Source organism: Gambusia affinis, linkage group LG03 (assembly GCF_019740435.1).
Source record: "Gambusia affinis linkage group LG03, SWU_Gaff_1.0, whole genome shotgun sequence".
Lineage (NCBI taxonomy): Eukaryota > Metazoa > Chordata > Actinopteri > Cyprinodontiformes > Poeciliidae > Gambusia > Gambusia affinis.
The window spans coordinates 16,020,224-16,046,027 of record NC_057870.1 but is presented as its reverse complement, the minus strand read 5'-3'; the positions used below and the strand labels follow the sequence as shown (position 1 = coordinate 16,046,027).

Below are 25,804 nucleotides of genomic sequence, written 5' to 3'. Positions count from 1 at the left end.
TTAGGCGGTCCAGCCCGCTGTGTGGTAAAGCATGACGGGGCCGGACAGTGCACTAACTCAGGAGGCCCGGTGCCACGCACACCAGCTTCTCGCTGCTCTGGCACGCCATAAATCACCAGCTGGGGGAAATGAATCGCCGTCCGTCCGAGCTGGATGCACCAGCTGGCACCGCCATCACCTGACCAGCAGGAGCCCATGCCGATGCTGGTGAGGCTGAAATCAAGAAAAATGAGGCATGGAAGCAGACGGAGCCATACCCCTGTGCTACCTCATTAGTCTCCTCTGGGCTTCCTCCACACAGAGCTCTTCTGAAGTGAAAGGGCACACAAAATATATTTCACAGTGTCACCTGAGGGGAGGAAGAAAAAGGGGGGAAAAGAAATGATCACCCCTGGTCTCCTCACAAATCAGTGCAGGAGCGAACTGGCAGACAGTATTAGTGTTTGAGAACCCAGAGCTGAAACACTTTAAACATTCATTTTTAGCTTCGGTCTGACAAAGCCACATAACTGCAATAAAAGTCAGAAACGGGTGCAGCTGAGAATAGGACAGAGTAAATGAACTGGATTCATATTAGATTTTAAGCTGGCCATCTGCAAATGATTGGCAAGGCCATTTTCCTTTAAACTCCCCCGCAACTCTTTTAGGGGCAAATTTCATTGGCCTGCAGTAGGGCTATTAAGAAGTCCATCACTGTGAAAGATGTGGAGGCTCATATCCTTCTTGCACGGAGAGGTTTGATTATCACTGTGTGGTAATGAATGGCTGGAAGGCTGAGGAAATGTACTGCAGGCGGCAAGGTCAAGTCTATCCTGGCAGACTGCCCCAGGCCCAAACCGCTTCATGGGTATGACCCACCTCTTCCTCAACAGATGTCCAGGTGTATCCACAGCCAGCTCATCAGTCGGATGGTCAGTCAGTAATTGAGCACAGCTTCAGTTCGACATCAGTTTTGACAGGGAATCAGCCTCCATCACTGTCACAACACAGCAGTAGATGGTACATTTTCTTGGAATTAAATACATGGCATTGTTTACTTCATTTTACTTTGACGTTTCCATGTCTTGTCACATTACAACCACAAACCTATAGCTAAATTTTACAGGGCAGACCAGTAAAATGCAGTGCATAATTGCAAAATCGGAAAATGATAAGTGGTTTCAAATGTTTTTTTTGTTTTTTTTTGGTTTGTTTTGTTTTATGAATAAATATCTGGAAAGTGTGGCATCTCAATTAATCCCTCTGTGCTCTGCTGGTCCTATATTAAAAATAAATGCTACTATCTTCAGAAGTTACCAAGTTACTAAGTCAAGTCAACCTAAATCCTATAACCAACCACCTATGAGTAATTAAAAGTCTGCTTAATGTCAGATGTTCTGTGAAGGCCTCAGAGGTTTATTAGAGAACATTAGAGAGCAAACAGCATCACAACAACCAACAAATACGACAGACAGGCCGAAAGAGAAAGTTTTGGAGAAGTTGAATGTAGAGTTAGGTTATAAAACAATATCCAAAATGTTGAACAGCTCACAGAGCTCGTGTCAATCCATCATCTCAAAATTCAGACAGTGTAGAACAATTACAAACCTACCAACAAATGAAAAGCCAGATAACGCAGAATTAATCAGAAAAACAGCCAGGAAATTTCCCATAGTAAGGGGGGCAGTTCCACAAAGTTGGTTTGGTTTCCAAAAATCAGACCTTAATTGCTGAGTTGGAAATTAAGCCACTATTGAAGGACAATTTCAAAAGGTCTAACATGCATTTTACCAAAGGCTATATAGGATATACAGCATTATGGGTAGTCTTCTATAGTCAGATGAGACTCAAATGGACTCTTTGGTCAATGTGCAAGATGTGCGTCTCAAAAGTTAACACTGCACATCATCCTGAACACACCATCCTCCATGGTTCAACACAGTGGTGCAAAAGACCTGAGGCTGGGGCAGAGGTTAACCTAACCGCAGGATTAAACCACTAAACAGCAGGCAGAGCTGCAATGACACAGATTAGGTCAAAGCATTTAGATGTGTTATAATGGCCCAGTTAAAGTACAGATGTACATCCAATAAAGAATTTAAAAAAATCTATGGTAAGGCTTGAAAATGTATGTCCACTAAATCTCTATCTAATCCAATTGAGTTTGAGCTGTTTTGCAAAAAATAAAAAATAAAAAAAAAACAACAATGGGAAAAAAAATGTCAGTCTCTAGGCGCTCGAAGCTGGTAGAGACGTACCTTAAATCACTCGCAGTAATTGTAGTGAAAGGGGGTTTTATAAGATATGGCCTGATCTAAATACAAACACGCTACACTTTTCACATTTTTATTCATGAAAAACATTAGGGGTATGAATATTTTTGTAAGACTTTATGTGTAAAATCTACAAGCTACAAATGAAAGACAAAAAAAAAGAAGCCTGAAGAAATCTGAACCATGGCTGTTCTTTTTACCCAATCACAACATTTCCATCATGCCTGTCGACGAGGCTCAGTGGCAACGACAACAACCGCTCTCCATTTCCTGTCCTCCTCTCAGCAGCTGTCACTGTCATCACCTTCCGCCCCTGCCGTACCCTCTCCACACCTCCTCCATTTTAGCAGCAATCATCAGGCCATGCAAATCCCGAGCACTGAGAGGTTCATGTTGCCCTCTCTGGGACATCCTCTCCCAGCTGCCTGGGCCCTTGAGTTGACCACCCAGGGGAAGGGAAGAGGAAGTCATTACCACTATCACAGTCAGACACTGGCCCTACACTGTCAGACAAGCCCCTCCAACTTATAAAGTCCTTGACGACTTCACTAAAACATCCAATTTCAGTCGGAGCCCATTTATAATGACAAATAGAAATCAATCACTCTAACCACTGCACATTCCTGCTGAATTTGTCTGCCTATTTGACTGCCCAAAATGGCCTTGGAAAGAAAAAAAAAAGGGAAGAAGAATCCTTTCCTCTAATACCAGTATCCCATCCATCCACATCTCCGGCATATTCATAATTCATCATCTTCGATTCCTGACATCTGCCACTGATTGTGACGACGGGTTGGCTGGAATTAGGCACTCCTGGGAGCGGCGTTAATGTGCTGGTGGGCCATCGCCTGCCGCCCGGCTGAGGGGGGGCTGCAGGCTGGGTGGAGGATGGAGGCCGGCAGCAGCAGGAGCCTTTCACACTCCTAATGTGTAATTAGGAGCCATTTTGGAGCACTGCCTTCCTGCTCTGAAATTAGCTGCCTTTTATTAATCAGCCAGGCCAGTTCGCCGGCACGATGGGTCTCCCTATAATCTAACTCGAAATGTTGCTCTTAATTACAAAGGGGGAGAGACAGCAAGGAGAGGGGCAGCAGCTCCTGCATGATCCCCATGGGTTTAATTTCTGCCCTGCAGAACATAGACTAAATGAACATTAAGGCATTACAGTCAACATGCTACGCTAGAAATAGCAGTCAGTGTTTTACCTCTCATTCATTTAGCTCCAGCAAAAAAAACAGCCTGCATTCAGTATGCTTCATATATAGTAATTCAACTTTATACCAAGCATACAAGGAGAAAAAAGCTCTCAGATTTACTCAGTCCGCTAAATCATTTGCATGTGCCCAATGTCAGCTCCACTTGAATGAGAGATCATACATAATATGTGATTACAAGCACCAGTCCTCCTTCGGCGAGCTAAGTGCTGTGACCCTGACCACGCTCATCAGTGTTGATGCCCTGATGACTGCAGATGAGAGGCACGTACACTTCACTATTTAATCTCAGTAGTCGGGACTTTTTTCTTTTCTTTTCATTACACATTTAATGGAAAGATCAGAAGCTCATCCAGAGCGATACAGGCAGGGAAAACTATCTCTGGATTACATAAAAGCCTTTAAAAAAAGGACATTTGCAGCAGCTGAGACCTACACTGATGGAAAGATATTTTTTTTCTAAATTCATTAACTTCTTAAAAGTTCATCTAAAAGTTATCAAGTTTTTTTTTTTACTTTAGATTTTGATTATTTTTCAAACTGTCAGTTTAACAGCATAACAAATACCACAAACAGAGAGCTATTTTGCACTATAAAGGGTAAAGAAAGTCGTCAAACTTTTTATTATTTTTATTATTTTATCATCATTAAAACATCCGACAGTAACAATTTCTTTATGAAATCAGAGCTTCAAATGCAAGATGGGAAACATTCTCTTTTGGCAATTAAATGTAGGCTAATTACTCATCAAACAGTCACCTCATTATCCCAAAACCTAGATATAACGTCCAGTCAAAGAACCATATAGACAAAATTTAGGTATTACTTTAGATTTTGATTATTTTTAATCTAAATTTGACAAAGGTATGAATAATTTGGGGCTTAACTGTGGATGCCAACAATTTGTTTTGCATTTAAGACAAGTCTCAATTAGAGCCACTAAAGCAACAGAAATCAGATTCAGCGTTCCACAGATGCATTCATAACTCATGTATAGACATGAGGCAACTCAACCCAAATTGAGCTCTTGACAAACATTTGAAGATACTTACCACAGGGAGATAGTTTATCAGTTTATCAACAAAAAACAGATTTGATGTAAAGCCATAACCTTCAGATTTTTTAAAACCGTTCTCTGTTATTCAACATTTTGCAACATTTTATTTATTAAGGTTGCAAAACAGCAAGAGAGAGAGAGAGAGAGAGAGAGAGAGAGAGAGAGAGAGAGAGAGAGAGAGAGAGAGACTTTAGGTGGTTGCAGAAGTTCAATAATTTTTTTGAGTTAAACATTTATTAAGTTATTTCTCTTTTCATTAGTTGCTTTAGAAGTGATAAAAGTGACGAAGAATTGAATATACTAAAAAACAGAAGGTGGAAAACAAAATATCTGATCGTTATATTACTTTTTGGACTATGTGGAATAATTTCTGACATAGTCACATATTTTGGTAGATAATCAAAGCATTTGCTGCCTTAAAATTGCTCTTCAAATAATGTAATCCTCCTGCATTTGGATGCAATCAAGCGAAATGACGACTTGTGTGTTTGTAGTGTTTCTACGAAGCTCAGTCGACGTGTATGAATATTGCAGGGCCAGCCATCCCTATAATCTTCAAGAACAAGGAGAGGATGATTGACCCCCTTGTTTAACGTGTTGGCATTGCAGCAGAGCAATCACGCTCTGCAAAGCTGAGACCATTTTGGCTTTTAGCATAATAACCAAACTATCCTGCTTTTCAGGTCTTAGGACAGAAAAAAGAACAACACAGACAGCGAGATGCAAAATCAAGCTACAAATAAAAAAAAAACTGTAGATTTTCTATTTTAAAATGTAGTTTGTTGGTACTATCCATTGACTATTTGGAACATTTAGAATAAAAGTAGCTGGATGCTGCAGTAATCAATGATTAGAGTAAACCAGATTAATTGGCTTTCAAGCTATAAAACCAGAGCACTATCTGTAAGCCCAAACACGAACTAAAATACTGCAGAACCCAGGAATAATTTTCCTCCTGTTCATCATGGCAGCTTTCAGATTAATCAAATATGGTGCTCATATCGGCCTCCGTCCTCCTCATCAGCACCAATCACTGAATTCTGAGACGAGCCATCTTTTCTCTCGGGGAAAGGAGCGACAGAAATAGTCATTTTAATGGAAGAAGAAGCGCTGCAGCGGTTGAAGTGTTATAATTAGCATTCAGAGTGAAAGTGGGATTATGTGACCACTGGCTGGGAGCTTTTAGGTTCTGGCCCAGTGGACACAGAAAGTGGACTCCCCAGGGAGCAAGACATGCTGGGTTTGAGAGGGGTTACTGGACTGTGCTGTCTCTCTGACTGTGAACCACTGGGGACCAGAGCGGAGGCGCCTGATGGTGCACTGAAGCCTGAGTGCGACACCTGGGCTGTCCGTCATGGCCGCGAACGCTGACAACGTGACACTTGACAGGATGGGAGTCGAGGCTGCAACAGTAGAAGTCAGGACCCGGCTGACAGAGAGGATGAAAGGCGTGCAGATCAAACTCAATAATTTCAATCCAAGCCAGCTTGTCTTCGTCTCCCTCTCGTCTCCTTGGCTCAGAGTTCGTGGCCCCTTTAAATAAATCAGGGTCGTGAAGAGGCAGAACCCATCAATTAGAGTTGTTTGATGAGACTGCGTGTGGGTGTGCGGGTGTGTGCATGTTTGTTTGTATTAATCAACAGTGTGACAGGCTAAGAAGAGACAGGAGGGAGGGCTGCAGTGCTGGAGAGCTTTAGGAGAAGCTTTGACAAACGGCCTTAAAGATGAATTTCCCAGCCTCCCTTGCTAAACTAAACTGATATCCAATTATGTCCCCCACACAGACAAGCAAACGGAGCAGCTGTGAGCAGAAAAAGCTCACATTGTCAGAATTGTCCAGACGCGATGCAGAGAAACGCAGGACCTTGAAGGAGATGTCACAAGGAGGCCAGAGTCAGCTGCTTGAGTGAGCGATGGTCCACACGCTTGCCTGAAAGCATGACATTGCCGAAGGGGGAAAAACACCATTTTATCATTCAGTGCGATTCGCACCCTCTCTCCCTGTCAAACATGCCATATGTCCCCGTCACAGGTCGTCTTGCTGGCTTATCGAGTGTGACAGGGCTATTCACACACTGCTCCCAATCAGACACTATCTCCTGCAAGAAAAAAAAAAAGAATCACCACCAGAGCACAGTGACGGGCTGTCAGGCAGAGGGCACCAACCTCCACAGGGCCTGTGACTCTGCCCATCTGGGGGGGTAAAGGCCAGGGGTTATGCTGGAAGATGGAGCCTGGGTGTCCCCACAAGCCAAGAGCTGCTTCAAACTCATATTTTTTCAAATATTCAGTCTTCAACAAGACAGAACTTTATTTATTGTTGGGAAAAAAAATGGTCTTCAGAGCTGCCTTTGAAACAATCGATCAACATGACATTGATAGCCTAAAACATAGTGCTGGATTGTGTGGCTCTATGAAGGATTGGTTACAATCTTATATATCGGATTGTGACATTTTGGAAATATAATTCTGAACAAAAAAGAGCACGCATGGGGCTCGTCAAGGAGCCAATCTCAGATCACTTTTATTCAACTTCTATTCCCAGATCAGATGATCAGATATCACCAAATATCTAATTGTGCATTATGACGCACAACGTTACATTTCCAGAGTCCTGTATAGTCACTGAGTGGGTCCCCAATATCTATACAATGACTGATCAGAATTTCTTCCATGTAAATGCAACAAAAGTCTTTATTAGCATGTAAAAGGTAAAGTTGGAGATCAGTGCCCAACTGGCCTCAGTGAGACTTGAGACCATAAAACATGAAATAAATTTAGGAGTAAGAGAACCACTCTTTTTTTGTCGTCATTAGGTTTGAGGTTTCTCAAAAGTCCTATCATTAGATGTTAATACCTATATGCTACCCTTAATCAGATTATTATAAGATTATAGGCTAATATAGATTTGTCATATTAATGACATTTATTTCAGTGCCATCACATGACTGCACTCCTTTACGGTCATTGAGTGATTGTGTTTTAATGTAATTGAAATGATGTGTGAGAATTTTTAATTCAAAAATGCAAAAGTCAAAGTTCTGGGCCCCAAAAACACAAGATTAAAAATCAGCACTCAACTAGACTCAATGAGGCTAAAGACCAAAGAGCAAGAAATCTGGGTGAGGACCTAAACTTTAACGTCAACATAATGTTCATGACTAAATAAGCTCATTATCTTAATAAAAATGCAGCCAGGATAAAAGCAGAAAACCATTACTTTTACGTCGACCAGTTTGTCATAATGGTGCATTTGAATCCATGAGTCCCTGCAACTCAAAATGCTGCGGTCAAGGAATTGATCTACACTTAAAGAAATCATATAAAATCAGTCACTTTTTATTCAATTTTTGGTGTAAAAATACCTTGACATGTTTTGGGCCTAAATACTTTTCAGAATTGATGGTCAGGGAGAAACCACCTGGACCCCTCAGGTCTTCAAAGATTTGTTTATTCAGAGATCCAATTACCAGAACTTAAGATGTGGCACAATTTAGTTTGTATGCTCTTGAGTTCCCTGATATACTGAGACGTTTAAAAGTAAAAAAAATAATAATAATTACGGGATAAAACAACTATTGGAATACTACTGAAGCATTAATTTTAATCATGAAACGTGGTTAAAACCGAGTCAGTAGTGTTGTCTTTCAGTAGTCTGCATCTGTGTGATATGGATGGTTGTGAATGTGAGGCAGGTTATTTGCCTGACAGGAAACAGGGGAAGTATGTAAACCTCAACCAGGGAATCTGCTCACCAGACAATTTTCCTAACCAGTAGACCATAGAGGCCCCCTTATGTGTTACGCCAACCTGTGGCTACAAGTCAGGAGAGGCAGAGGTCACAGAAATCCACACACGCCTTGCCTCAGACTTGCCTCAGTTTAAAAGTCGACAAATGAACATTTGGGATGCCCGAGATTTTTAGTGGTACTTTAGCTGCTTGGCTCCAAACACAATAACACTGTAGATGCTGAATATATTCTCTAAGTGAGCAATCAGTTGCAAAGTGGGCTGAAAATTGCACTTATCTTCACCATGATGATATGCATAGAGAAATAAATCAGAAGATGGAGCTGAGGGGCGAGAGGGGACAGTGGTATCACTGGATATGTCCTATGTTAAAAAGCAACATGATTTGGTGCCTAAACTCCTCAGGAAAAAAAAGAAAGAGCCAAAACCATCCTTCTACCATTTTTTATAGGAGAGATTTCTGTGAAATGATTGCTAATCTATGCAAAAAAGCAATCAGTGAGTCATTCATAATGCATGAGCAACGAGATACCAATTTTGCCATGGCTTTCAGATTATTAGATGTTATCACCAATGCAGCAGATGAAATATGAACACTCCTACCTGTTTCTTTGTAATTATAAGACTGCAGCAGTCCAGACATGCTGTACGCTGCACAGGAGGGGGAGCAAAATGTGAAGAAACACACAGACAGACAGACCATCAGATTGAACATCCATTACTATCCGACTGCAGATAGCTCTAGATGGGAATATTTGTTTCTAACAGCTTTATGTATCCATTTGGGTCGTGATTTATCAACCTAAAAGCCGCAGTTTTAAGTACATCTGGCTGACATTTTAATGGTCCATCAATCACATTATGTCACGTGATAACGTTTTGAGATCATCCTCCTCTGAGCCGCGGTGAGGATGGGGGGGCGAATCCGATAAATTGGCTGCAATCCCAGGGAAATTATGAGAACCTATTTCAAATTCAAAGTGAGTTCATAGTATGAATGTTAGATAAGCTGCTTCTCAAATTAATGCAAATCAAATTTCATTGAGGATGTTTTTGTTTTGCATTATAGACGCACATATGCTAAATATATTCCTGTGCCAGTATCTGAGCTTCAGCTAAAATCCCCACCCCCACCCTCCCAAAAAACAAACAAACAAACAAAAAAAAAATCCTGTTTGGATTTTTAGACTTATTTTTTTTATATAATGGTTAAGACACAAACTGTGTCTCATGTAGAGTTGCTAGTAAACAAAGCTACATTTACAATACTTTAAAGAAAATTAGTTCAAAAATACTAAGCTACAATTTATGTGAAAATGCTAAACACCACCTGTTGCAATTTGTGGCATCTCTTGTAAAGATGCCTGAAAGATATAGAAAATAATTTATTTTATGGCAACAGTATAATGTTGTCTTTTTTTTTTTAAATCCACCATTATTGTGCTTTTCAACAAGATCCAAATGTTACGACCCCACAGAGAAATATTTTTATCAAATGCAAAATCCTTTTCCTATGCCTTGCTCAATCCCAGATGTGAGTTAAAGAGAAGAAAGTAAAAGAAAGGATCTAATACTCTGAATCTCTGTGATCTAGCAAGACTGTGCAGAAGAACGATCCCTTCTCTGTGTGATCCAGTTATCGGAAAGTGCTTCTATTAATAAATGGAGAGGATTAGCTGTGGTGGCAATGACAGTTGCAGCAATGAATTTCTGAGATTTGCTTTCCCATTTTAGAAAGAAAAAAAGCAAGAACTTATTCTACTGTAACAAAAGAACATTTTTTACATAAAGATTTACTAAACATGTCAAGCATTGTGGTTGGGTTTTGTATCTGCTGGTCTCTTTTAGGCCAATAAACCCGTACTTAACAAGTTTAAAGGTTTGTTCAACTCAGCGTTCAGCAGCTCCCACTGACACAGAGACTGGCAGACTGCAGCAAAGCCTTTATTGCTCCTTGTTTTGTTTGAACAGAAAAAAAAAATCCACACATCTGACTTTTAAACTTGAGTGTTAATGTGTCTGAATAGCATCTGGAAGCCTGGCGAAAGGCACTGGCAGATCTCGTGCTTTTACATTCGGGGAAAGTCTGACACGAGGGATTTGCTCTTAAAACAGAGCACAGAGAGGATGAAGGGTGGTATAAAAATCAATGAGGCTTTTCAAAGGCAACATGAAAACCGAGCGCCTTAGACTGCAATTAAAAAACATACTACTGCTGGTGCTGGAGAGATGACGGAGTGTGTTGCACAAGCCCTCGACTCCGTGGGATCAATTCTAGGATCAATACTCAGACATGATACAATTCCATAATGGAAACGGGGACACAGAGAGGAGGTGTCGTGTGTTTTCAGATATTTACAATTGTGCAGCTCTGTCTGTTTCTGAGGGATAACAGAAGCCCGGCTCTAGACATAACAGATCCTCCAGGTTGAAACCTCACTTTAAATGTTTTGGCTACGTTTAGGACTGCTGAAACAGGCTCCCGGCCCAGGAGACCAGGGCGCTGTGGACCCACAAAGTTGAGACATGACAAGGATGGGACAGATTAAATTAAGTTTTCAAACCAAACCTTTGATATCCTTGTTATCTGATCAACTGATATGCTATGAAACTTTGGCTGCAGCTTAAAAAAAATAAAAAATCTAGCAGGAAATGATTAAATGACACATAAATATCCAGAGAAGACATTTGCTTAGCTCTGGTCAGTGTGGGAATGGAGTGCAGCCCATGAATGAGATCCCACAAACCCCCCCACCCCCCTGTTGTCTGTGGGGACAAACTTCATCTCATACATTCATTTAAAAGGGTTTGGTTCAGTTCAGCACATATTTGTTTAGCCTGAAGATTACAACAGAGATGATGGCTACAAAAATTAACATTATACAACCTCAAAGTGTAAAATGAGCTGCATTTTTAAACATTCACTGCATCAATCTCAAATATTTATCTTAAGTTAGGTCAACAGAAGTTTATAGAAGAATATCTAAACCAGCGAGTACAATACTTGTGTGTGTGTTTATTTTAAAAGGGGTGAATTTTGTAATCCCAAAAACCTCTAAACAGAAACTGAACAGAAGAATGTTTAAGTTTTTTTTCTTTTATATTACAAATTTTAAAATTTTAAATATACCTTCGCTAAAGGGACAGTTCATATCAAAATGCTAGAGATTGCTTTGTTTGAGGAGTTTGGTGACAATCCGTGTTTTATCAAAAGATTCTCTTGGTTTGAGTCTCGGGTGCATTTTTGGGCACCGTTATCTGAAAGTGCAAATGACTCCCATAGTGGGAAAACATACACGTTTAGATTGGAAAGTCTAACCATACTCAAGAACCTGACGTGAAAATATTTTTACCACTTTTTAGAACTTAAAATTTTTCCCACCTCTTGCTCCTTGCATTGGCTATGAGACAGATGGACAGGAAAATAAAAATAAAAACTTTGTTATGATGTGAAAAATTAGAGGTGACAGTTACTCAACAGTGACTTTTTGGACAGCTCTAAGAGTATTATTTTTAGCAAAGACCTCTCAGTTGGCAACAAACTTATTGCACATATTTATGACGAGGTCAGGCTTTACCCGCAAAAACCGTTGGATGGATAGATGTCTGGGCAAACGGGTGCATAGATGAACTCATTGATGCAACATTTAGACCATGGAACCGAAAATTAAAACTATAAAACACAACCATACATATTTTTTATTATCCACACCTACAGAATGCTGCAATGAAATCCCAGACTTCTCTAAACGGCATAGGAACCCTGTAAAAATAATTTCTGACAGCATTCTCACATCCTGCTGTCTTATTCGGACCCCCGCCTCTGACGCAGTCCGCCAACCTGCTACTTAGCAAAAGGGCAAACAGCCCCAGGAGGATCATCCACCTCATGATGACAGAGAGGAGCTCGTGAGGTTGACTGCGCCTCTGTCATCGTGTTCCTACAAACGCTGATGGGGAATGGTTACCTAAATATCCCCTGCCGCGGCCATTTCCTCATCAGTCTCTGACACACACACACACACATAAAAACACACAAAAGTGGCACTTTCCATAATAACAGAGACAAATGCTGATCTGTGGATGTGAATGGAGCTGTACACTAACAATCCCCATTAGCAAAACCACTGGACATCAGCTTCATGATATCTTGTCAGTCAGGTCTAATTCTGCATTCAGTTTTAATGGTTCCTGACAAGTCTCTCACCAGTTGACACGGGACCAGGGGGAATGTGCCACAGTGAGCAAGACCACTCAGAAAATTCACATTTAGCATTTCATTTCTCCTGCTTGGACAAAATGAATTATTCAATGCTGTTTCGCTCACACAGCTTTATACAGACAAAACTCCCTCAAACACCCAAAATGTTAAACGATTTTTACATACCACCCCTCCTCCTCTGCCCCACTGCAAGGGCAGCTCACAGTTCCTACTGTATCTCTGGAAATCTGACATTCTTCCTCTTTATCCTTGACCCCCTTTCCTCACCCCCATGGTTATCTGAAATAATCCCAGGCCCTCCTTAGATTCTATTCATCAGAGCAGAAAGAAGCCGGCACTGACACTGATATATATATATATTAAAAAAAAATACCATCTGTGCCTCACTCGGGCAAAAAGGACTGAAAAAAAAAATGAGACTGAAAATAAAAAGAGGGGCTTCAAATACAACTGGCTTCGTTGTGTCCCCACTTGTCCAGCCCCCCGACCCGTCCCTCAGCTATTCTTGCCTTCCCGCCCTCCTCAATGCCATTTCAATTGAGAAGCGCAGTGGTAATTAAATTCCAGCAGGGGTTAGGAGCAACTGTGCAGCACGCTGACAGGGGGGCTGCCCTGACATAAAGATGACACAATTCAAGAGGACAGAGAGGGCAGACACAGAGAAAGGGTGGGTGGGTGTAGGGGAGTCGTGGGGGGCGCGGGGGGTGACGAATGTCGTTTATTCACGTACACAGCCAGATTTGGACTTCTCAATCTTCATGACATTTGAAAAAACAAAAAAATGAAATGGATATTCACTCCCACAGTGACCTTTTCCCCAAATCGGCGAGTATTCCAGACAGATCCGTCAGCTGCATCTGCTCTATTTGCAGCATATTTTTGCAAAGCTTAAAAGGATGAGCAATAAAGTGGCGGAGAATTTGGAAAAGCTGTTGTGTGTCTGTGTAACTCGGAGGGACGCTGTTTGTTGTTTATTCACAGTACAGTGATGCTAATCCAGATCCTCCAGAGAGGCCGCACACACCTGCTGTCCTCCTTTCTGCAACCTTCATTAGCAAAACAATACAACCTGTTAGTCCTTAACTTGATAAATAAGACTGCAAAATGATTTGGAGGCTGAAGATTGTCACTTTAAACATCAATTTGTTGCTTTTTCTTTTTTAATATTCAGTCTGGCATGCATCAATTTCCAGAACCAATACTTCATTTGGATTTACAGACTTTATTTTTTGGGAAGTGAGGTTTCCTGGAAAAATCACTCACACAGCTTTATTACATTCACTAAAGCAGTTTTTAACCCTGTTAAAATTATAGAATTGAGGATTTAATGTTATTAAACTAATCCATTAAAGTATTACTCTTACCCTGATTCATTAAAACAATATGTGCCACTCTGCTGCCATCTAGTGTACAGATACATCATTGCATAACATTTTGCTCCAATGTGCAAAAAGGCCCAGTTGATTAGTCAATCACACACACAAACGCACACACACACAAAGTTCAGTCAGGAAAATCATTTGGAAACATTTTTTTCTTTCATTCTATCAGTTCCCATTATTAGTTAAGTATATCAAAGGTTTTGAGACATCAACTAAAAGTCCTACAGTGTAGGAATCAGTCTTTTTGTTTCACCACCAGTAGGCCTCAGTACTGGTTTAAAACCTCCATAATTTCCTCTTTAACAGAGGAAGGGAAGTGCTGCTGCACACCTGGTCCACCAATACTCGTTTCCCAGCAGTCATAGCCACGGTCCCTCAGGTCCTTCATCGTCCCCTGAACGGTCGTTGAATCAGTTTCTGCAAATAAAACCAAACAATAATTTCAATAAAACAAGAAAAGTCAGACTAAGATGGTTCCATGAAAGCTTCAAATGTTTCTTAGAGAAGATTAATGAATAAACAGCAGACAAATCATTGAGAAAGCTGTGGAGACGTTTAAAATATGGATTTGCTTGTAAAACAATATCTTAAGTTTTGAACATCTTACAGAGAAACTCTCGGTCCAACATCCAAAGATGTTAAGAGTCTGGGCAAGAACAGGGTTGGGTTATAAAACAATATCCTGAGCGTCAAGTGTTTCACAGACCTCTGTTCAAATAAAAAGCCGAACGAGTGTGGCACAAAGGGAATGTTTAGTCGGAAAAGGAAAGAAGTAATTAAATTAAATAAAGTTGAATAAATAATCACAAAAGAAACTCATAGCCTGAAAACTGTCAATTTGATCAGTTCTAGTAGTTTAAAAATCATTGATCTGATTTGGGGTTTGTTTTTTTAATCACATTTTAAAATGATTTAATTCTTACAAAGGGTGTAGAATGCTAATTTGTACTGAACACAAATGAAGCCAAAATGGAAAAGCTGGTAACAAACTCAAAAACCCTTGATAGTTGTAAAATACCTTACATCCTTTTTATTTCCATAACAGTCTACCCTCAGGGTGCAGGCATGGCTTCTACAGACAGAGATAAAATAACTTCTTCTAAGCGCTTCATTATAATTAGCTTTAGAGCAGACAGATGTAAAAGTGTTTAAAATAACTGCAATTCAAAAACAAATCCATGTCAAGAAAAAGTATTTGGAAATCTATTTAGGAGATTGAGAACCTATTAAAATTCAGTAAGCTGCAGGCATAGACAGACTGAACACAGGATTTCTGATTGGTTCAATGCATGGGCACATTTATAATTCCTCTCATCATGCATTGTCCTTATGAACCCTAGACCTGAGAAAAGGTCGTGAGTGTCCGTCGAAAACAGAACATTTAACGTCACAGAGAGTTTTCCGTAACTAAAAACTGTTGGATTAAACTGAATTTATTAGACAAGTATTTGTAAAACAAGATGGGCAGAATGGGTTACTATTTATGAGGCAGAAAACCACTCAACATGATTGGCAAAGCTTGCCTTAGAAACAGAGTATGGAGATAAAATGTAATTTTCTGCTGGATGGCTGTTTTGAAAAGACAGATTGATTCATTCCATTCTTTGCACTGGAATGAATCAATAAAAATTTGGGCTCATCTTGCAGCCAAAGACACAAAGAATGTTTAGCTGGAAAATGGAAGAAGGAATTCAATTAAATAAATAAAAGGAAATTCAGAAGAAAAAAAAAGAATGCAACTTTTAAAATTACGAGCATACCTTAAAATCTACAAAGGACAATATCATCAGGCATGCCATGAATGTTCTGCCATAGTCCCCCTCCGTTATCTTGAAAATGTTTTTTTCTCTGACTGATCGTCTGACGATCAGTGCAGGCAAGAAGTCCAAAAGAAATATTACAGACATAAAAGCAACAACTAAAACACTTTTCTCTGTATTATTTTTGAACCTCAAAATGTCACATTTGTAAGCCAGTCTTAACCATTTCCCCGGCTGTCGAAGTAGGTTAATAATTTTGCACACGTTTCTATGACATAGCATCTTTCTAAGCATATCCTCCAAACTGAACACGTACCTTCGTACTTAGAGGACAACAAAACCACCTGCAAATTTTCCACACTGATAAAATATTTAAAGTTTTCCAGACAGAAAAGATTTGGAATATATCAAACAGATGAGAGGCCATTTATAGGCAACACAGAAAAATAAATAAATAAATGGTGTGAGCACTTTTGTGGGAAAAGTTGGCGAGTTCACTCTCACCCACTTATTACTCAAAATGTGAGACAATTGGGCATTAGAGTCTATGTGAAAGAACATCCCAAATGACCCAGACAGCTTGAGCAGTCAGTCAGTTTTTCAAGCAAGACAAGGGTTTTTTTCACTGGAGTTTCTATCGTTTATGTTAGTACAAAAACAATCGTCAGATTTCTCCAGATGGCATGATTGAATAAATAAATACTCCATCATCCAACCCACAATCTGGGTGTAGTGATGGACTCAGAGCTGAACCTTTAGAGACATAAAGATAATTAACTGGGTGAACCTTCAGACTTTTTTTTCTCCATTACATTTTTGTCCCACAGATTCATTCACTATTGTGACAGATTACAGACAAAATGGGATTCCTTTGAGGAGCTTTAAAATCCCTGGGAAGGTTTCCGGTCTGTTAAAGTCTCCAGCCTGCTGTCTCTAAATGAACATTTCTTCTGACTTTTCTTCATGGGATAAAAATATTCTGTTTATGAAATCAAATTCAAGCTGGAGTCTTGGCTAACCCCACTTTCGTCATTGTGTTTAGCATTAATGTCACTGTTGATTCGACATAGTAATTCTTCAGTTATTTTCAATTTTGTTATTGGCTGCCTTTTTTCTTCCACCTTTAATTTTTTTATTTTTATTTTTTATTTAAATATTTTTCCAATTTCAGACATAGAAATTAATTAAACTACAAGTGCAAACACAGCTGAAAAGGATAAGTAGTAAAATTCATGATATATGCTAGTTAAAATGAGTACAAACGTAGCCAGGTATTGGATAGTTACTGTTCACGGTTACAACAGCAAATAAAGAACCATTATTGTGCAGCACCTGGTCTCAGGAGTGTGATGCCACAACCTCCTCCACCTGCTCCTGTAAGCTTGCTGTGAAGCCCTCTAGCCGCTGTAACCTGGCACAACGTGTCTAAAGAAGGATGTCCTACACCAATCACATTCAGATGATGTTGGTTGATGTCAATTAGCTCCTATAAAAAAAAAGAAGCTGTAAAAATACAGGTCATGAGAGATAAACAGCAGTATGTTGATGTGAATATTTGCACTGTGGTTCCAGTGTTTTCAACATTTGTTTAATTTATCAAATAAAATTAAATTGGACTTCCCAACACCACATTTTCAATATCTATATTTCATCTAAATTACAAAAAATCTGTACCTCTAAGATGTTATAGTGGTCGCCTGTGATGGGCTCACAAGTCATCTCTGTTAGGACTTTCTCACAGGCGCAGGAAATGGCGTCGACTGAATCCAGCACAGGGATCATGATGGAAGGAAACTGCAGGAGGTCAAAACAGAAACAGGCCAACAAAGGCAGATTGACATCTCCCGTATACCTTTTGCACAGAGTTTGTGTAAAAGTAATATTTTTATGCGTTTAAATGTAGAACTGCGAAGCAGATTTCAATGGAGATGCTGCACACAGGCAGCACATTTGGCAGGTCTGACTCTGACTGTGTCCAATATTGGCACAACACCATACAAGCCCAATCTCTGTCCAGGGTGGAAAGCTGCACACCTGCTGGTGTCGCCAAGGCAACGGCACACAGGGGTGCTGGCTAAGAGTTTAATTTTAATGTTTTATGGAGGCACTCAACCCCATGCCCTGGAGTATCAGCCACGAAAAAGCACTGCCTATTATATTAATTATAGTGTCGGCAAGTAACACACGAGGGAGGGAAAACCATTTAGTACCTTGTTAATTTTGTCCTTCACCCTGGCAACAAGTACCTTGGTGCTCCGTGGTACTTTGGTGTTAGTGAGGAGGATTCTCAACAACGGCACCCTGGCAGCAACAAAGATTAGAGAGAGTTCAGTCACCTGATGATCAGAGGATGATTTTCCAGAGGAAGCTTGATTTTTGTTGCTAAAAATCAAGCTTATCTTCCTAAATCGGAAGACATGCTTCCTAAATCAACTTGTTAATCAAAAACATTTGGAAGTAATCCAACAGTACCTGCTCAGTGGTATAATCTTTCCAGCCAAAAACCTCAGCATACCACCTATGTGTTAAAAACAAAAAAAAACATTTAAAAGATGATTTTAAATAGTGATATAGTAAACTGTTGATAAAATAATAACATTATATTAGAGAAGGAGCATGAATAAACTCATGTGCCATATATTATGTTTTCTATCTCACCCCATGTTCCTACAGCATTGTCTACACCTGAGGGATTTCCGTGGATGATCTTCTCTCCTTGGAAAGCCCAACTGTTGATGAGCTCCAGATCCTCCTGACACCATCTGCAGTCAGTTTACAACAACACAGGGTGCTGCTAAATGAGCAATCACAATGACAGGTAAACCGTTGTGTGTTTAATTGAATTATTATAAATAATTACTAAGTTTCCACTAGCGCTCTCACATGTTTTAGATAATCAAACAACAGTTAATTTCAGATGGAAGCTGCGGTATGTAACTTTTTTATGTATTAAAATTATCATTAAGGCATGACAGTATACGAGACAGATAATCTGTAAAAAAAAAATTAAAATTAAGCCAATAATACAAAACGTAGACAGTAATCATCTTTTCTATCAAATTGCATCAAGCTATTCACTATGGTCATTTCTGTGTTTTTAGACAAAACCTCAGAGACTAATTGCTCTGTTGATGCAAACTACTGTTGAAGTCAAAATCCCAGCTCACACAAGGAAACCTTGTTCTTACCTGCCAGTTTGCTCCCACTCTTTGAGGGGAGTGGGAATGTTTCCAGTTGCACAGAGGAAAGCTGCAGCTAAACACACGGAATAAGCAGCACTTGAGCCCAGTCCTGCTCCGGTCGGCAGCTCTGACCACACAGACACCGTCAGACTGGGCATATCTCTGAAAACAAAATCATAAAACAATGAGTTGGCTTTTAATTAAACTACATACAAAGAAAGCTAAAATAGACAGCAACTGTGTTTGTTGTGTTTTTTGTAATTTGCTAATACATCACACAAAAGCTCAACTACATCACTGACTTTATTTTTATTATAGACCAGTAATCCAGTCTCACATAGACTACTTTATACAGCACAAACAAACTTGACACTTCTGTCTATGTCATTTCAGAGTGGTGGCTTTCAGACAGAAAAATACTCTAAACTAATTGTCCAGTTCTGCTCTCGAGGGGAAAACCCATTCAGACTTGTTAAAGGGTGCAGAGTGGCCCAGTGCCTGACTCTCATTAGTGGCCATCCTGTCAGAAATCCTTCACCTCGCTCTGACACAGCAGCACTGTGTCAGCGCCGATTAAATCCTCCAACAACCTGCAGCTCTAATGTTCATGAGAATCTTCCCAGCTGCTCGGGCCGCAGAGTCCACCTATCTGTCTCTCTTTACCGTCTTGATGCGTGTTTTAATTCATCCAACCTATCCATGTCAATAAAGAAATAAAGGATCACATTAAGGTTGTTAACAAAGTAGGGAAAAACTCCTGGCCTGCATGAGTGCAATAAACCTCCAAGCGTGTGCTGATCACTTTCTTACATATTCATAGCATTTAGCAACATGAGCACAAGACCATATAATTTACAAAGACCCTCACACGCTACCAGGTATCCTGCCACCCCTTCAACTCATTGAGTTTAGGTGTTCCATTAACTCTCATGGATGCAGATGTATAAAATCCAGCATGTAGGCATGCAGAATGTTTCTAGAAGAAAGAACGGGTTCCTCTAAAGAGCTCAGAGGACTGTAGTAAGATGCCACCTATGCAATAAGTAGAGTCATGAAATTTTCTCTCTACCCAACATTCCACAGTCAGCTGGTTGTGGTCCTATAACAGCGCAACTCAGCCATGTACATGATAGAACGGGGTCAATGGGTCATGAGGTGCATAGCTGCAGAAATTGCCAACCTTCTGCAAAGTTAGGCCTCCAAAGTTCAAGAGGTCTTCAGATTAGCCCAACAACAACATGTAGAGACCTTCATGATAGGGGTGGGCGATATGGACTTAAAATTGTATCGCAACATTTTGTGGTACTACTGTGATATCAATAAAATCGTGATCAAATCTACTTATTAATTCTATTTCAAGGAACCGTTTCGATAGTATTGATGTCAGATTGTGCCACCTCTGTCAGAAAACTCCCCCCCTGCTACATATTTTAGATAAGGACCTTTATCACTCCCCTAATCGCATGAAAAAAATATGTAGGACAAATATGGAGCAGAGTAAACATTTCCTGAATAAAATGTTTCCAAAATATAATTTGCAAACAGACACAGTTGGTAGTTGGCAACATCTTACATTTGCAAATAGATAAAGCTTAACATCATCACATGTTTTGCCTGTGGAAAGACGGAATGAACATCTATAAGTCATCATTTCTTAGTGCCTGCTCCTTTTATTACCATATATGGCCATGAAACGCAGTAGACCTTAAAAATATGTGAGAAAAAAATCTGATAGTTTTGATGAGTCTTGTGTCTATAAAATGTGGAAATCATGTGAAGAACATTAGAAATATCTCACCCTGATCCAAAAAGTGACAGGTAGATGTAAAGGAAGGCCAAAATTGCTGAAGCACTACTGTCTAAATTTCCATTGGTCACACCAATAAATTCACGCAGACTCTTCACCAGTTCAGCATCCAGACGCTGGATCTCTTCTTTTTTATCTGTTTGTAATATTTTAAAGAAACCGAAACAATTTAATATGCAGGTGGACAAAACAGACACACGTTATTTTCAGCAATGTATCTATTCTTCAACAAGCTAACCAAACTGCTATGTGATGTTTTTGTGACCTCTTTAATTGTCTGTGAAAGAAAATATATCTGTATAGACAATTCTTAATCACTTGATGTGATCTGAGTACATAACTAAGCTAAAATCTAAAAAGTAAAAGTAGTCCACCAGTTTGAGCTAAATGTGTCAGTGTGAAAAATCCTCTCTTACCACTTGATGATGTCAGCTGTTTCAGTTCAGACAGCTCCCAGCAGACAAATGTGTCTATATTAGGTAGGTTAATACAAACTTTGCCATCAGACCTGGCTTTCAACTTCAAATATGTTCTCAGGTTTAAACTTACAGCAAGAGCCACCTGCAACAACAAACATGCAAGTCAATTCACATTTCACAGTACTACAATACTGCAATACTAAAAATCAGGAGTGTAATTAGACCATTTTATATCCAACCCTAGTGGTCAGGGTTGATGGAAGCCCTCATCAGCTTTCCCTCTTGGTATTTCAACTTTTAAGACATTTCTGTTAGTTTTTCCAAAATCAAACAGAAAAATTCAGAATTCAACTGCATTAGGCACAGATGCATTTTAAATTTTATGTCTGATTTTAATGCCTTATGAAACAACAGACTGAAAAACTACATGTCATGTTCCAACAGTGTTTTAAAATATCCCAATACGAAATAAAGTGACAATTGCGACGTGATCAGAACTAGTATGATGTAAATCAAACCTTTTCTACACAATGTAATTGTTGGAGCTATTTACAAACAATCGCCACTACAGTAATATTACTAATAAAAATGCACGAACGTAAAAGCTTTCGAAATGTTAAGCTTAGCTGACAGAATCCTAGTTTGGTTTTAAATGCGTGTTAGTATCATACCTTTCCATGAACAACCGCATGTTCCCCGTGGAGGATCGCCTTTCCAGGAGCAGAAATCAGACAGTCTCTCACCTCCATCTTTCTGGCAGCTTCCACAGCCTGAAATCTTCTCAAGTTCAACTTTTCACTTGCAGTGTTACCACAGACAGGCTTTGCTGACGTTAATCCGCTGAGGTAGCACAAACAAGGCAAAAGTTTAAACCTACAAATACGTGGTTTAATTTCATGAATAATGAATAACGTTTGAAGAATTTAACAATGCATTTTTTGCGACGAGGCACCAGTCTAAAGCTCTGGACATTGACATTTATCAATGCAGCTAAAACCCAGTTTACACATAGCTACATGCATTATGAGGACTACCTTACGCCTCGCCTAAGGATCCAATCACCGCTTCAGTTGCCTCAACACGTTTCCTTCCGACCAATCAGTGTTCTTAAATATGCCTACATAGGATGAGTTGACCAATCGTGCGATGAAAACGAAACGCCTACAAACTACGGACGAGGCTGAGGGACAAAACTCTTCGTTACAAAACAGCGTTCAGTTTTAGCTGCTACCTTGTAGCTCGTTATGTCATCGGTTATTACCAGACATGCTCTCCTTCGCTGTTTTATGCGGACAAGGAGGCTCATAAGCGAACATCGGACACCTAAACCACTGTGTTCTGACAGAAGGTATTTCTTAGCACTGCTTGTGAGCTCACATGTTTACAGTGTTGTTTCTTCCGACTCCTGCCACTTATGCCAGCAAAACAAATAGCCCCTAAAACTATATTCTGTGTCATTATTGCATTCATATTATTTCATTCTTCCTCATAAACAATATCATCTTTTCCCCTGCAGTTATGCCACTGGAGAAATCAAGTCACCTAAAATATACACCAAAACTGGAGATAAAGGTAAGTCAACCCAATTAAAGAAAACATCTTAATGCTTTGGTTTCAAATATATTTGAAGTATGGGCTGGGGAAATTTGTATGGTTTCCTTTATGTACATTTATGTTTGAAAGCCGCATGATCTGTGTATGTATTTGTGTCTCAGGCAAAATAAAAGCATTCAATTGTTGTGGCCCAGACTCCCCTTTCAGTTATATTAGTCGATATCCATGTTTGCATTGTACATTGTAAAAAATCAGGAGATGAGAGCTCAAATATTGAGATTTCAACTATACTTCAAATAAAAAATGTCAACACAATTTGAAAGCAACAAATGCTTTCTATTATGTTTATAATGACTACTATTTTGTGTTGGCCAAAAAAAAATATATATAAAAATCCCAAACATTTATGATTCATTATTTAAGGTAATAAAACACTGACTAGATTCCTGATTTGCAGGTTTCTCCAGCACATTCACTGGAGAAAGGAGGCCAAAGGAAGATCATATTTTCGAAGCTTTGGGAAATACAGATGAGTTGTCATCAGCTATAGGGTAAATTATGTATTATTACACTATTAAATCATTGTATGCACATGGATATTCAAAGCACTTTTGTCAGACAGTAGAAAAACTGCATAAAATTATGTTATCAGAAAAGAAAAATAACCCTGCATGCAACGCATCTTAATGAACTGCTTCGGAGCTCAATAAAAATGCAAATTCCAAAATAGAAAACAAATGAAACTTTAAGGGAAATAATGTGCAATGAAAATGTTGCTGACAGAATGAGAGGATACTAATGTGATGCTTGTAACGTTTCAACGAAAGAATTGCGAAAAAAAATTATATTTAGGGTCACTATCAATATTTTAGCATTTGTCTTTTATAATTGAGGTTCTACTAAACATGCAGACAAAGAAGTATTAACTAAAACTATGTTGCTGCAACTTACAGGAGGAATGCAAAAGTCTTTAATGATAAAAAGAAATCTCAGTTTCAGTGAAAATTACTCTACTGTGATTGCTGAAAAATATCAAATACAAGATGTCCTTTTCCAGAGCTGTTGAGAAGAACTAAAAAATGCAAAATTAAAATCGAAATCAGTACATTTGCTGAAAATATTTAAGTTTGTCTGACTCACTTTTGTATCTAACTTTATAGTTTGGCCCGAGAGTTTTGTCTTGACAAAGGTCACACATTCACAGATCAGCTGGATAAGGTTTGATTTTGTTCATGCTAAATTTATTTAATGTGCTGAAACTGGCCTGCATTCTACTCTTCTGACAGACTGAAGGCAGAGCACAGGCTAGTTTCAGCACAAAAAGTTCCTTAGATTTACAGAGCAACCAATCAACATGCATTAAAGATATGTTATTTTATTGCAGATCCAGTGTATTTTACAAGATGTGGGCTCCAATATTGCTACTCCTCGATCATCTGCAAGAGAAATCCATAGAAGTATGCAAATGCAGGCTGGTGTGATCTCATTATTTTTCATCACTGATGTAATTTTTTATTTATTTTATTTTTTTTGTTTTACCAGAGAAAACAAAGTTCAGTCCTCAGCCAATCACCGACCTGGAAACATGGATTGATCATTTTACAGAGGAACTCCCGCCGCTGACCAACTTCATTTTACCTGTAAGCATCTTTCTACTTCTGTAGATACTGAATGTTCCTACGAATGATTAGATTATTCATATTTGTATTTTACAGTCTGGGGGGAAGAGCAGCGCAGCTTTGCACTTAGCTCGGACAGTCTGTCGAAGAGCAGAGCGCAGGTCAGTTTCACCACACACAGTTGTGATATAAAATAACCAGCGCAATGATTATTTTGAACTGATTAAAATTATAATTGAACTGATGATTCAAGGATTAACCAGGTCTGTCATTGTGTTTGACAAATTATATCTGTCCATAGCAAATTAAGTATTAGGTCTAGGAACAGGACAATGATCCTGACATGGATCATGACATGCACGCTGCTGAGTCCATGTACCGTAAATGTTTCTTTTACTGTGGTGTCAGGCCCATCTATTCCTACCACAAATCATGGATCATTTTGAATGCATCATAATTACGGAAGATGCATCATGTTAAAACAAAGGAAAAGCTTTTGAAATGGTTATTTTAACAAAACAATAACCTCAAATCGATGAGTAAGAGAGCAGCATCTTAGTCCCAGACCAGCAAGATTGCTAAGGGGTTACCATCCCATTCTTCATTTATTAAAATCAATAGTTATGCAATTAATTAATTAAGAGGAAACCTACATTTTCAAACTTTCAGTTTATTCAGCAAATGTGAAAAAAAAACAGATGCTGTTTTCTTTAACAGGATAATGAAATTGTTCCTCACCCTCTGACTCGTGTTTGATAAATCTTTATTTTAGAATAGGGTTCCCAATGCATTCACTTGTGTATTTTGCGTTTTTCAAGCTGTTCAAACCCAACTGTTTGTGGTTTAAGTGTTGCTATGCAGTCAAGGTCCTTGAGGACCTACATCCTGCATATTTCAGATGTTTTTCTGCTCCAACACAGCTAATTTAAATGGCTGAAGTGATTCATCAGCAGGTCGCTAAGCTCTGTAGGAGCGTTCTAATAACCTATTTATTTGATTCAGGTGTGCTGAACCAGGCTAAGATCTAAAACATGCAGGACACAGAGATTTAGACGATATGTTATTCTTGTTTCACGGCTGCTGTGTTTTTGAAAGCTCTGTGTTTTTCTGCACAGTGTTGCTCCAATAGTGCGTTCAGGGGAGGCAGATCCAGATGTTGCAAAATTCCTCAACAGGTCAGTATTATCTGCTTTAAAAATGCATATCTTTCTTTCCGATTAAGCATCTGATAAAAGTCCAACCGTTTTTGTTTTGCACTCAGGTTGAGCGACTACCTGTTCACAGCTGCCAGATACGCAGCCATGAAGGAAGCCAAAGAGGAAAAGATCTACAGGAGACCTGAATGAACACACCTATTAATTACAATCTGCACTTGTTTCTACAGTGATAGATGCAGATACTACAGTTGTGTTTTTAGTTCAGTGCATTGTTTCTTAAATATCACACACAAGACAAAATAAACCAGCTAAGCAGTACATGTACATCAAAAGTTAGAAATTTACACAATAAGCTCAGCAATTCCTCAAATAAACATAAAGTATTTTTAAAATAACCATTTGATTCCACATTGGTTATATTCTCACTCT

The 25,804-nt window shown here is 39.2% G+C and overlaps 2 protein-coding genes across 3 annotated transcripts; one reads left to right on the top strand and one right to left on the bottom strand.

Moving 5' to 3' along the window:
- Window positions 1–13,637: 13,637 nt before the first annotated feature.
- mvk (mevalonate kinase) lies at window positions 13,638–22,129 on the bottom strand. 2 transcript variants are annotated; one of them, XM_044111506.1, is made up of 11 exons: window positions 22,080–22,129; window positions 21,717–21,885; window positions 21,043–21,187; window positions 20,618–20,762; window positions 18,826–18,981; window positions 18,296–18,399; window positions 18,110–18,155; window positions 17,848–17,938; window positions 17,312–17,431; window positions 16,970–17,123; window positions 13,638–14,294 (listed from the first exon to the last, which is right to left on the bottom strand). In XM_044111506.1, the coding sequence occupies exons 2-11, from the start codon at window positions 21,792–21,794 to the stop codon at window positions 14,143–14,145; spliced, it is 1,191 nt and encodes a 396-aa protein (XP_043967441.1). In that variant the 5' UTR covers window positions 21,795–21,885; window positions 22,080–22,129; the 3' UTR covers window positions 13,638–14,142. The 2 variants fall into 2 exon arrangements, with proteins under 2 accessions (XP_043967441.1, XP_043967440.1); XM_044111505.1 differs by having other exon boundaries at window positions 21,717–22,089.
- A 71-nt stretch (window positions 22,130–22,200) lies between these two features.
- mmab (metabolism of cobalamin associated B) lies at window positions 22,201–25,770 on the top strand. Its single transcript, XM_044111507.1, has 9 exons — window positions 22,201–22,393; window positions 22,562–22,617; window positions 23,057–23,150; window positions 23,760–23,817; window positions 23,984–24,056; window positions 24,142–24,239; window positions 24,315–24,379; window positions 25,334–25,393; window positions 25,480–25,770. The coding sequence occupies exons 1-9, from the start codon at window positions 22,290–22,292 to the stop codon at window positions 25,562–25,564; spliced, it is 693 nt and encodes a 230-aa protein (XP_043967442.1). The 5' UTR covers window positions 22,201–22,289; the 3' UTR covers window positions 25,565–25,770.
- The last annotated feature ends 34 nt before the right edge of the window (window positions 25,771–25,804 follow it).

Bases quoted from the DNA above. Each gene is read 5' to 3' on its own strand.
- mvk (XM_044111506.1), bottom strand. From the start codon at position 21,794: ATGGAGGTGAGAGACTGTCTGATTTCTGCTCCTGGAAAGGCGATCCTC. The intron at 21,188-21,716 runs GTATGATACTAA...TTGTTGTTGCAG, and splicing joins ATGCGGTTGTTCATGGAAAG to GTGGCTCTTGCTGTAAGTTT. The intron at 18,982-20,617 runs GTGAGATATTTC...TTTTGTTTTCAG, and splicing joins CTGTCACTTTTTGGATCAGG to AGATATGCCCAGTCTGACGG.
- mmab (XM_044111507.1), top strand. From the start codon at position 22,290: ATGTCATCGGTTATTACCAGACATGCTCTCCTTCGCTGTTTTATGCGG. The intron at 24,380-25,333 runs GTCAGTTTCACC...TTTTCTGCACAG, and splicing joins TGTCGAAGAGCAGAGCGCAG to TGTTGCTCCAATAGTGCGTT. The intron at 25,394-25,479 runs GTCAGTATTATC...TTTTGCACTCAG, and splicing joins GTTGCAAAATTCCTCAACAG to GTTGAGCGACTACCTGTTCA.